Source organism: Hordeum vulgare, chromosome 2H (genome assembly GCF_904849725.1).
Source record: "Hordeum vulgare subsp. vulgare chromosome 2H, MorexV3_pseudomolecules_assembly, whole genome shotgun sequence".
NCBI lineage: Eukaryota > Viridiplantae > Streptophyta > Magnoliopsida > Poales > Poaceae > Hordeum > Hordeum vulgare.
In genome coordinates, this window is record NC_058519.1 from 39,939,175 (window position 1) to 39,950,659 (window position 11,485).

Below are 11,485 nucleotides of genomic sequence, written 5' to 3' on the forward strand. Positions count from 1 at the left end.
TACATTTAAACCAATGGCACGGATCGATTCAAACAGAGTTTCCTATACCGCCACACTTCCAAATTATGCCATTTTGTCATGTTTCGCCGATGGATTCATTGGGGCCACCTTAGTAATAACACCAATCCATTCTGTTGCACTTCCTAACGTCACGTGCAATAATGCAATATATAGTTATCTTTTGCCGCCCAATCCGCGACTGGAAACGTCTATACCAACCAGCTTTTGGTATTTGTCGTGGTCGTTGAATCTAGAATTAAACCAATGAAGCCATCGAATCAAACAGGTAACGCCACACTTTCTAATAATACCCTTTTAGTTGCCGAGCGGGTAGCAACCCGCTCGTGCAAACCTAGTGACGACAATGCCGTACGTTGTACTTCGTACGTCACGCGCAGTAATTATACTCTGGTTGCATTTTGCTCGACGCCGTCACCTTCTGCTCCGGCAGCACTGAGGCGGAGACCGCCACCTCCTTCTCCACATCCGCAGCGGTTGCGAGTTTCCCCGCACCGCCGTGGACGCCACCAACATCCTTCACTTCATCCGCGGTCACCGCGCCCTGCAACTCCACTACATCTCCGGCCGCTGTGCCGGCGTCGCCATGAGCTTCCGCCATCGGATAGATGGAGGCGATGAAGGTGGGGAAGAGGATGCGGTGGGAGACAACGAGACGACAGTGGAGGAGAGCGAGATGATGTCGGTTGGGGAGAGGAAGATGATGCGACAGGGAGGGGATTTGGGGGAAATGGTAGGGGCGATGCGCTGGGAGGTGGTTCCCCCTCTTTATACGATGGGACGTTTCGGGCATGTCCCATCGATTGCCTCCATCGACACGTGCTACCCCACGACCGCGGTCAGTTGCATGCGCCCTACGCGGCCCCACTCGTCAGAGTTAACAGTCAAAGCACTGACCCGACGGCAATGTCCGTTGTAACCTGTTCTGAGGGTTTCGAGCAAGGGAGTGGGGAAAAGTGAGTAAAAGTTAAGAGCGTGGGGATGAATGAGTAGAACTAACGAACGAGGGGCACAGAAATAAAAATCCCTTAAACCAATGGCAGCCATCAATTCAAACAAAGTTTCCTATACCGCCACACTTCCAAATTATACCATTTTGTCGTGTTTCGCCGACGGATCCATTGGGGCCACCTTAGTAATAACGCCAATTCATTCCGTTGCACTTCCTAACGTCACGTGCAATAATACACTATGTAGTTGTCTTTTGCCGCCCAATCCGCGACCGGAAACGCCTATACCAACCAGCTTTTGGTATTTGTCGTGGCCATTAAATTTACAATTAAACGAATGAAGCCATTGAATCAAACAGGTAACGCCACACTTTCTAATAATACCTTTTTAGTTGCCGAGCGGGTAGCAACCCGCCCGTGCAAACCTAGTGGCGACAACGCCGTACGTTGTACTTCGTACGTCACGTGCAGTAATTATACTCTAGTTGCATTTTGCCGCCCATTCCGTTACCGGAAACGATCGTAACGATAACAGAATCTACTGGGTTTTTTCCTAACGACATGCTTAACGAATTTAGTTCTCGCCGCCTTTTCTTTGCGTAGTATCTTAGTTTTTTCTTTTCATGGGCTTTATTTGTGTGCACACTTGGTTTCTAAGCCCCAAGAAAGAAATCACCATTCCAGCCCTTTTAGCCCAAGAAAGAACCAACGGTCGGAACCCTCTTCCCACCAACCACCACCTATAGAAAGAAGATCCATGCACATAGATTACATGGTGCCAAAATACTTCACTGCCAATGACTAGCCATCATTTACTACACGATATATTGCGAGGATACTACGAATAACACACACACCACTACCCCACAATGCAAGAAATAATAAATCTCTCTCTCTCAAAAAAAAAAAAAAAAGATCCCTGCGTAGTACGTAGGCACACCAGGCATAGAGCTGTGTGGTGCCAAAAAAATGCTTTGACTGCCCAATGACGGGCCATCATTAACCACGATATATTTTGCGGGATTACGAGTAGCACACAGCGCGCATCCTCGTATATCCTCCCGCGGGGTCCATCCAATTAATCCAGTCTCCAGATATGCACAGCCCAAAGGCGCGGCATTAATCCCAGAGATCAGCCCTGCTTTGGCCACCGGCCGTATCCCGGGCACCTAATTAATGCCGCATAAAACCCATCGAGTAAATGGCCATCAGCAGATAACTCACATTCCGGGGCTGCGCTCCTCGCTATATAACCCCGCCCCCCGGCACCCCCCAGGGACCCATCACCCGACACTCGCTCTCGCACTCGCACTCGCACTCGCACTGCACAGACAGCCAGATCCAGAGCGGCACCGGCACCAGCGCCACTGCCAGTACCGGTGCCAGTGTGCCAGTGCTTCTCTTCTTCTCCTGTCTGTGCCACCTTCCCTCCATCCATCACCCAGCATTCCATTCCATTCCTCGTACTTCCTAGTGGTAGGCCGCCCAAGTCGAGCCCCACCAACGTAGGTTTTTTTGGAAGTACGAGGGAGATCCGGCGGCCCCCATCGGTTGGTCGGCGGCGTCGGAGGGAAAGGTTGGAAGGGGAAAGTGACTGTAGATTACTTTTTTTGGTGGGGTACGGGATTTTCCTTTTGCCTTTGTGCTGATGCTGGCCCCTTCTATTCCGCAGGGCTTTCTATCTATACCGTGCGCGAGGTGACCGTGCCCCCGCGCGCGGCCGCAGGCGCCGATGCTCTCGCGGCGGCGCATCCCTAGTGCTCCTCCAATGGCGGCGTCCTACCCGGCCAGGCCCGTCCAACACCGGGAGGACGGCGTGTACAACTACGACTACGCGGGTGGCGGCCGCGGGCGTGGCCTCGACGGCGGGTACGGCTACTACCACCCCGGCAACGGCGGCGGGCGCGGGGGCTGGGGCAGGGCCGGCTACCACGACCGCGGGAACGGCTACGGGGGCGGCGGCGACGGGGGGTTCCAGCACTACGGCGTGCCCGGCAACGGCGTGGGCGTGGGCATGGGCCACCCGCTGCCGCTGGCGGCGGGGCTGCCGGTGGCGACGACGAGCTACCTGCACCCGCACGCGCACGGCCTAGGCTGGGTCCCGGACGAGCTCCCGCGCCGGGTAATGCCGGTTGCGCCGCCGCCGCCGCCCCCGTTCCTCCCGCCGCCGCTGCGGGCCGCGGAGGCGGCCGCGCGCGAGGTGCTGCTGCGGCTGCACCCGACGGAGGAGGCGGAGCGGCGCCGGCACAAGATCATCGACTACGCCAAGAACCTCATCGGCACCACCTTCGGCTGCGAGGTACCCACCCACCCCCACGCGAAACCCTCGCGCGTTTGTCCCGCCGCGCGCGCGCGTGCCCGTTCGTCCAACGTGCTCCCTTCGTCGTCGCCCGAGCTTCCGTAGCCCCGTCCCCCACACAATCAGCAAAAAGCTCTTTCCGTTTAATCCTCCTCGTGGTGCCGCCGCCGCGTCCCGTGCCTCGGGTTTCGTGCCGTGCCGTGCGGCCGCCGCCGCCTTCACCTGATCCGGCGGCCGCCGCCGTGTCCTCTCCCTCGTACCACGTCCTCTCGGTGCTTGGGGAATTTTTTCGATTAGGCTAATCCATCCGTCTCGTGTCGTCGTCTGGGTTGGGATAGGATATATTGCTGGTCTTTTGTTAGTTCATCATCATCACCTGCTAATTAGTTAATTAATCATCACCCTAGGATTATCCTGTTATTTGTTTGTTTATGCTCCTATAGAACTAGTAGTACAGAAGTATTTGGATCTTAGGATGATAATGGTGTTCGGACCTAAAGTTTACCTATACCTATATTAAGCATATAAAGTCATAATAAAAGGAAGGGGGGAGAAAAATACTGGTTCAAGAGTCGCTCACTGCTGCAATTCAAAAAACAAATATAGTAACAATTCCAATTCAAAAAAAAAAACTTATTTTTCATCTCAATAGAAATAAATGAAGTTTTAGTGTGCTAGTACTGTCTGTTTTAAGATACATATATCAATGACAATAATCGAAACGGGGTAAAAAGGTTAAAAAATGAAAAAAAAATAAGTAGAATCATACTCAAAATAAAACAAAGTGGCTTTTCATAGGAAAACATGGATGAACTTTCCTAACAGATAAAAAAACAAGAATAGATTTAAAAAAAGATTAGAAAAAAGTAAGTACGAGTAGATATATACAAAATAAAATAAAGGGGCTTTTCCTAAGAAAACATGCATGGACTGTCCTAATGGATAAGAAAAGAAGAAATATGGTATTGGTAAAAAAAATAGAAAAAGTAAGTAGAAGTAGATATATACAAAACGAAAGGAAGGGGCGTTTCGTAAGAAACCATGGATGAATACTATAAATTGTTGTTCTGATGGATAAATAAAAACAGGAATGGATTTTTTGGAAAAAAGATGGGGGGAAATTAAGTAGAATTATATTCTATATAAAAGAAAGGGGCTTCAGTGAAAAATAGATGAATACTTCAAATCACTGTCCTAATGGTTAAGAAAAAAGCCGGAATAGATTTTTTGAAAAATATTTAAAGAAACAAGTAGAATTATATATTCACAATAAAAGAAAGTGGCTTTTCATAAGAAAACATGGATGGATACTTCAAGTAGCTGTTCCAATGGTAGAAGATCACAATAGGCTTAAATTAGGAGTGATTAGTCCAACAATCCTAGTACTACCGTAGTTTAACTTCAAATACCTATTCAAAGACAGATCCTCTAGCTTCACTGTTCCTAGCTCTTAATCTCTTCTGTAGAGACACTTTGAACCAAAACACACCTAAAAATGGCAGACACATTTTGAAGCAAAACACCTGAAAAGGGGAATTCCCCGATTAGACTAATCGATCGGCTCGTGTCGTCTGGGTTAGATATCATGACACGATCCCATGCTTATGCTGGCCATTGTTTATTTCCTCCTACGTACTACAGTATTGTTAATTGAATATTTGATGGGCCGGTTAGTCCAATAGTCACATTCCATGGACACATACGGACATTGTCTGGGTGCATACTTCAGGCATATTCTTTTCGAACCATCATTTGTCCGGATGCACAACCACAAGTCCACAACAAGACAACCAAAAAAGTTTCATTCCCATTTTCAAACATGTCAACGAGTTAGGCTGGGCATAAAACCCTATACCCAAAGCCCGAACCTGCAAAATTCAAACCCGTATTCCTTGAACCCGAAAAGGCCAAGCACTACATCAAGTACAAGTATCATAAATCTGAATTTATTCAGTTGAGTTCCTAATAATAGTACCCAAAGTGCGGGAATACATGAAATAATAGGCAGCCGGATAGAACTTAGCTAGCCAAGGCCCAACCCAAAAGAAGGAAAGTCAATTTCATCGACCGCCAAGGGCGCCCAACCCGAAAGAAGGAAAGTCAATTCCATCGACCGTCAAGGCCCAAGCTAGGTAAACCTAATCCATGTCTGACTGCCCAACCCCGACCCCTTCCTCGACCCTCATACACAATTCCCCATGCCAGTGATGCGCCTAAGGCGGCCTCCACAATCACAGCCGCACGCATCACAGATATTTGGGTTCCTAGTCACAATACCCAAACTACCCGAAAAACCCAAATTAATAGGCGGCCTTGTAGAAAATAGCTAGCCAAGGCCCAACCAACTGAAAGAAATGCTCAATTCATTGACCTTCAGGGCCCAAGCTAGGTAAACATAATCCCTACCCGACTGCCCCAACCCTGACCCTGTCCTCGACCGTCATCCCCAATTCCCCCATCCCAATGATGAGGCTAAGGCGGTCGCCACAAGCACATCCGCACGCACCACAAGTATTCGGATTCGTAATCACAATACCCAAACTGCCCAACCCAACTGAAAGAAAGGCTCAACTCCTTCAACCACCAAGGCCCAAGCTAGGTAAACATAATCCTTGCCCGGCTGCTCCAACGCCGATCCTGTCCTCAACCCTAATCCCCAATTTCCCATCCGAGTGATGCAGTTGAGGCGGCTGCCACAACCACAACCGCATCAACCATAGAAATTCGGATTCCAAGTCACATTACCCAAACTACTTGGATAACCCGAAATAATAGGCATCTGGGTAGAAAATAGCTAGCCAAAGCCCTACACATCAAGATAGTGCCCGGTGCTCCAGAGGCAGTGTCCAGGCCCCTCATATGTGCATAGACATGTCTAGACAGTGTCCGAGCGTGTTCACAATAGTTCAGACACAGAGCTGCACCCTGAAAATGGCCTTCACATTTTCACACATTTCAACTAGCACGACACAGCTAGAAGCACGCACAACAAGAACACACAGTAGCACACGCACACACGGGTGTCAAATATGTCCATGAACACGTTCGGACATTGTCCAGACGTGTCCGATCCGAATCCAAATTTGTGTGGGTGCACAACCACGCCACCAAAAATGTCTTCCCATTTTCAAACATTCCAATGAGTATGTTGTGGGCGACACCGTCAGAGCATTGCACTACCCCGGCATCACAGTAAGACAGCACTGCAACACAAAATTTTCCACTCGGTGTGGTGACCGATCGAAGCGCACGATGGGTCGCCCGATTTCAGTCGATCCCCTTTTACCGGCGCAAGTACCCCATTAGTATTGATTACGACGTTGATGTGTAAGAAACACTTGAAAAGGTTCCAGCCTTTCTGTTTAGCTGTTGTCACTGTCCGCCGTCGCATGACTCCCCACGTACAGCTGCACTCACGCATGCACTATACACGTCTAGTACTGGTAGGTCCTGAAGGCACAACGTCTACTGGATTTCCATGCCCTTGCACTCAGATGTGCTTCGTACACTTTTATGGGAGGACTTCAGTGTACCCGTATTTAACATGAAAATGGGAGTACCACTTTTATGCGCATCTTTTATGGGAGAGTTGATTGGGTTTGGCAGGCAATAGGTAGTCTTGTTAAAAATAGCAACGGCACTCGTACCGCTTAACTTTCTACGCGCCATTTTGTGAAATGTCCTACACATTTTTTTGCGAGAAGTGTTTAACACATTTTCCTTCTAGCAATGCAGGTGTTCGCGTTTGGGTCGGTACCGCTGAAAACGTACCTCCCCGATGGTGATGTCGACATCACCATACTGACGAACGTCAACCTGGACAACAACTTCGTCCAAGACGTTTGTTGCTTGCTGGCAGCCGAACAGAGCAACGAGGCTGCTGAGTTTGCGCTGAAGGAGATTCAGGTCATCAACGCTAAGGTGAGTCGTCCATTTGAACCTCCAGATCAATTATCTGCATATTTGTGGGAAGTACACTTTTTGAGGGGTTGTGGGAAAGACACTTTTTAACATTGTGGGAAAGACACTTTTTAAAACTATATGCTCTTTTCTATGTCCTTATATAGTTATATTTGCTGCTGATACTCAATAAAGTCTCTAATCTTATGCCATTGTTTTTGTGTACCCAGGTCAAGATAATCAAATGTGTTATCGACAACCTTGTGATGGACATCTCATTCAACCAAGTCGGCGGTGTGTCCACGCTCTGTTTTCTTGAGATGGTACGTGAATGCAATCTAAACTATTCATTTCATTTCAAGTTTTTCATCGTAAATGCATACCCATCAATTTGAATAAATAAAACGGAGTAAATTAGATCCCTAACCTGAATGTGTGTTGTTGTTTCAGGCCAACAAGGAGATCGGCAAGGACCATCTATTCAAGCGGAGCATCATCTTGATCAAGGCTTGGTGTTACCACGAGGGTAACATCCATGGATCCAACCATTGGTTGATGTCTACGTACGCATTGGAGGTGTTAATCTTATACATCTTCAACCTGTTCCACACCGTTTTACATGGCCCTTTGCAGGTAATTCCTTGGAAAACAATCCAATTAACTTTACAGCATGTGCAAATTAAAATGTTTTGACTGTATCTTCTCTGTTTTACAGGCCCTGTACAAGTTTTTGGAGTACTATAGCAAGTTTGATTGGGACAACCAGTGCCTTACTTTAAATGGCCCTGTCCCCTTGTCATCCCTGCGCAACTACACCGGTTAGTCATACTAGTCTACCATTTCCCATTGTTATGTGAATCACCTGGCATGTAATCACTTATTGTAATTAATAAAATGTCTGTGACTTGCAGCTGGGCCTACTGGCTCAAATGAGGAATTACTGCTGAGCAAGGAGCCCCTCGAGCCCTCACTGCGTAGACTTTTTGACCTTCCAGCAGGTTCTGATGGGCGTGGCCCAGAATTCCGTCTGAAGTATCTGAACATTATTGACCCCTTGAAGGGGGGTAATAACCTCGGCACAAGTATCAGCGAAGGTAAGAATAACCACGATGATCCATCATTTTGTTTTCTATATCTTGATTATGGGATACACATTTTTATTTCTATTGGTTGGATGAATTGGTTGAACTTAACATAAACATTATTTTATGCAGCAAACTCTCGTGTCATACGGGACGCCTTTGCAGCTGGTGCAGAAAAGCTCGGACAAATTCTCAAGCTGCCTTGTGAACTTATTGCCGAACAAGTGTATGTGTTCTTCACACACACGCTGGGCAAGCATGGACGGGGCGAAAGGCAGGACCTTGGCGAAAGTGTGTCCCAATCCATGCCTGATCCAAGAAATGCACGTGGCCAAGATGTGTCCAGCTTGGGAGTTTCTTGCATGGATGAGGATGAAAAGAGAATACATCGGATCCCAGGTAGATTATTTTCCAGTTCATGCTAAAGATCGTATTTGGCACAAAATTTGAGTATTTCTACCTGATTATTATTGCAAGATGGTACCGCAGCCATTAATTCATCATTTCTTGTTGTAGGTTTAACCAACTTCAGGAGCCACTCCGATTCGTCCTCCTCCTTGAAGAATGGCCAGGATGTTTCTGGTTCTAACCCTGTTAATGGGTCAAACCAGACTGATGTCCAACAAGAAAAGGTGCGACTGACGACTCATTTCACACCGATGAACTTACTGGACCTCTCAGGGCATGTGAATTTACACATGACATGCCTACGGAGTGTTCAGTACAACTTGGAGGCCCTGTATGATAAGCTCCTTAGGTCGGCCATAGAAGCATCTTCAGCTGGTGTACTGGATGAGGAACGGTTTGTAGTTCCAATCCTGCGCCCTGATCCGAGGCCATCTCCATGCCCGCGGATGCCTCCAGTTAGTTCTTCTGTCGGCACAGGAGCTGTTCCTCAGCAACCGATCACTGAGGTCCAAGTTCAATTGGGTTATCAGTCGACGCCTCGGACGCACATTCCACCCAACGGATTGTCGGGATATCCACCTTTTGCTGGTCCTTGGTTTCCAAACACGGAGGACATGTCTCTGGCTTATGGAGCTACCACTTACATGCATGACATGGTAAGAAACCTTGGCTCATGATCCTTCTTGTTCACAATCTGTTCAAGTTTCCAATAGATTGACTCAATAATGTCTCTTTTGTTTTTTCCTTATGCGCAGAACTATTCGGTGCCTCTCGGAATAGATGCTCTCTCGAGCGGGATGCCATTCTATCCACCTATGTGGGGTTTTCGTCAGTCACGTGGAACCGGCACATACATCCCCAGAACAGTAAGAAACGTTGGGAAAATGTTTTTCCCACTTTTGAATTTAGCTCTGTTTGCACTAGGCTGATTTAATTCTTGATTGCATGTCATTTACACTTAACTCTTGCAGGGTTGGGACAGCAACAGGGACAAGTGGAACGATAGGGGAAGGATGCAAAGGCAGAGACAATCAGACCGGGGTTACGGAGACAGGAGGCCGGATGTCGGCTCAAGCAATGGGCACGCTACCGCCGCAAGCGTAGCAGGACAGACACCGCCGATGCGAGGCAATCCACACCAGGGTGCCTCTTCAAGCAACAATGATCAGAGGTATATGCGGCACTGCTGAAACATGAAACCACACACACCATATTCTTTTGGTACTAACGAAGTTGTTGCCAGGTTTGAGAATGGGTGGGTGGCGACGCGGATGCCACCGAGGATCACGGTTCCTCGAAACGGCTGCGGCAGTCAGCCCTCTTCACCTGTTGTGGTGGTCACACCTGCCGTCACAATGGTCAATGGCCAGTCGGTCACCGCGGAGCAGCATGAGAACTTGGAGTTCGGAACCATGGGGCCCTTCTCGGTGGCTCGTCAAAACTCTGTGTTCGATGAACAATTCCCTGCTCTCCAGGAAACAATCAGGCAGGGACAACAAGGCCCGCAGAGGAGCCCCCCCAAGCCGGGCGTAGGTGCATCCCCCAGGAGCTGGCCTGCAGAAGCCCCTGGGTCAGCAGTGCAAAGCCCTAGGCCCGGTGTGGCTATGAGCCAAAGCTGGCCCAACCTGCCGGCGCAAAGCCCCAGGCCTGTTGTGCGTACAATCCAGAGCTGGCCCAACATGCCGTCCCCCAGGCCCTTTGTGGGTGTGACCCAGAACCGGCCCGCAGAATCCCCCACTGCCTCCACATCGCAGAGCCCTAGGCCCGGTCCCATTGCGGCCCAAGACAGGTACAGTAGTATAGATCATCTTCTTCCATTCCTAGCTCATGCATTACTCTCATGTTCATTCCTGCACTATGTGATGAAGCCAAACCATCATCTTCTAGTTCTAACTAGAACTGCTTCCTGATGGAACTTGTGCAGGGCTGCCCGGCCTTACCAGCTGCAAGACGACGCTGACTTCCCTCCCCTGGAGACCGAGAACTCGTACGATGCTGACTTCCCTCCTCTCCAAGCCGCGGTCGGTCGCTGACATGGCGCTCGCGGTCGCAGCACATGGTAGAGTTGAGATGACATACAACTAATCGTGACGGTGCAAGGGGAGAGCTTAACTTCATTACTTGGTTGAGGAGATAGTGTGTGCTCGAGGAGATGGAGCAGGATTTTCGTCCGGCGGCATAAACAAACAGTTTGGATTATTGATGCTATTCGTGGTGATGGCATGTTATCTGTGTGTTGTAAAAGCTCTAATAATTCCGGTGCCTTTTATGGTTGTTGTTGTCTGTAGTGTAGAAGAGGGCGGCTCTAGTGCAGTGCAATGCCAGCGCTGGCTGCACCCTCCGTAGCTTCATATATACATATCCCAAAAAAATAGCAAAAATAGAAAATGACAAAAAAAATTGTAGCCTTACCCTTTGTAGATCAGTCATTTAGCATTTAGAAAAAGAAGAAAAAAAGTAGTTAGAAAACAATGCCTCTCTTTGTTCCCATGTGGAACGCCGATGTGTTCTTTTCCATGAGATCATCATGATTTATGTGCTGCATTGCTGCATTGTGGTGGCAACAATGTTAGCCTTAATTATGGATTTGCAGGGACCGAGTCCTTCTCCTATGGTGGTCGGCGACCAAGAGACGTGCGGTGGCAGCTGCTTCTGCTTCTGCCTCGAACCAACACAACTCAACCCCCTGCTGGCATTGAAAGGGGTGGAGGATGGCACTTAAAAATGTGAAGTGCCGGCAGGGTAAGTTCATACTATGGATTCCGTAAAAAAAAAGTTCATTATTATGGATGGTAGATTAGCTTTGCTCAATGCCACTCTTAGCTATA

At 48.6% G+C, this 11,485-nt stretch overlaps 1 protein-coding gene across 1 annotated transcript; it reads left to right on the forward strand.

Annotated features, from left to right (window-relative positions):
- Positions 1 to 2,267: 2,267 nt before the first annotated feature.
- On the forward strand, positions 2,268 to 10,921 carry LOC123429449. Its single transcript, XM_045113484.1, has 13 exons — positions 2,268 to 2,544; positions 2,641 to 3,267; positions 7,003 to 7,188; positions 7,398 to 7,490; positions 7,618 to 7,800; positions 7,883 to 7,985; positions 8,079 to 8,261; positions 8,382 to 8,648; positions 8,766 to 9,313; positions 9,413 to 9,523; positions 9,629 to 9,828; positions 9,901 to 10,446; positions 10,582 to 10,921. The coding sequence occupies exons 2-13, from the start codon at positions 2,701 to 2,703 to the stop codon at positions 10,688 to 10,690; spliced, it is 3,096 nt and encodes a 1,031-aa protein (XP_044969419.1). The 5' UTR covers positions 2,268 to 2,544; positions 2,641 to 2,700; the 3' UTR covers positions 10,691 to 10,921.
- Positions 10,922 to 11,485: the final 564 nt, after the last annotated feature.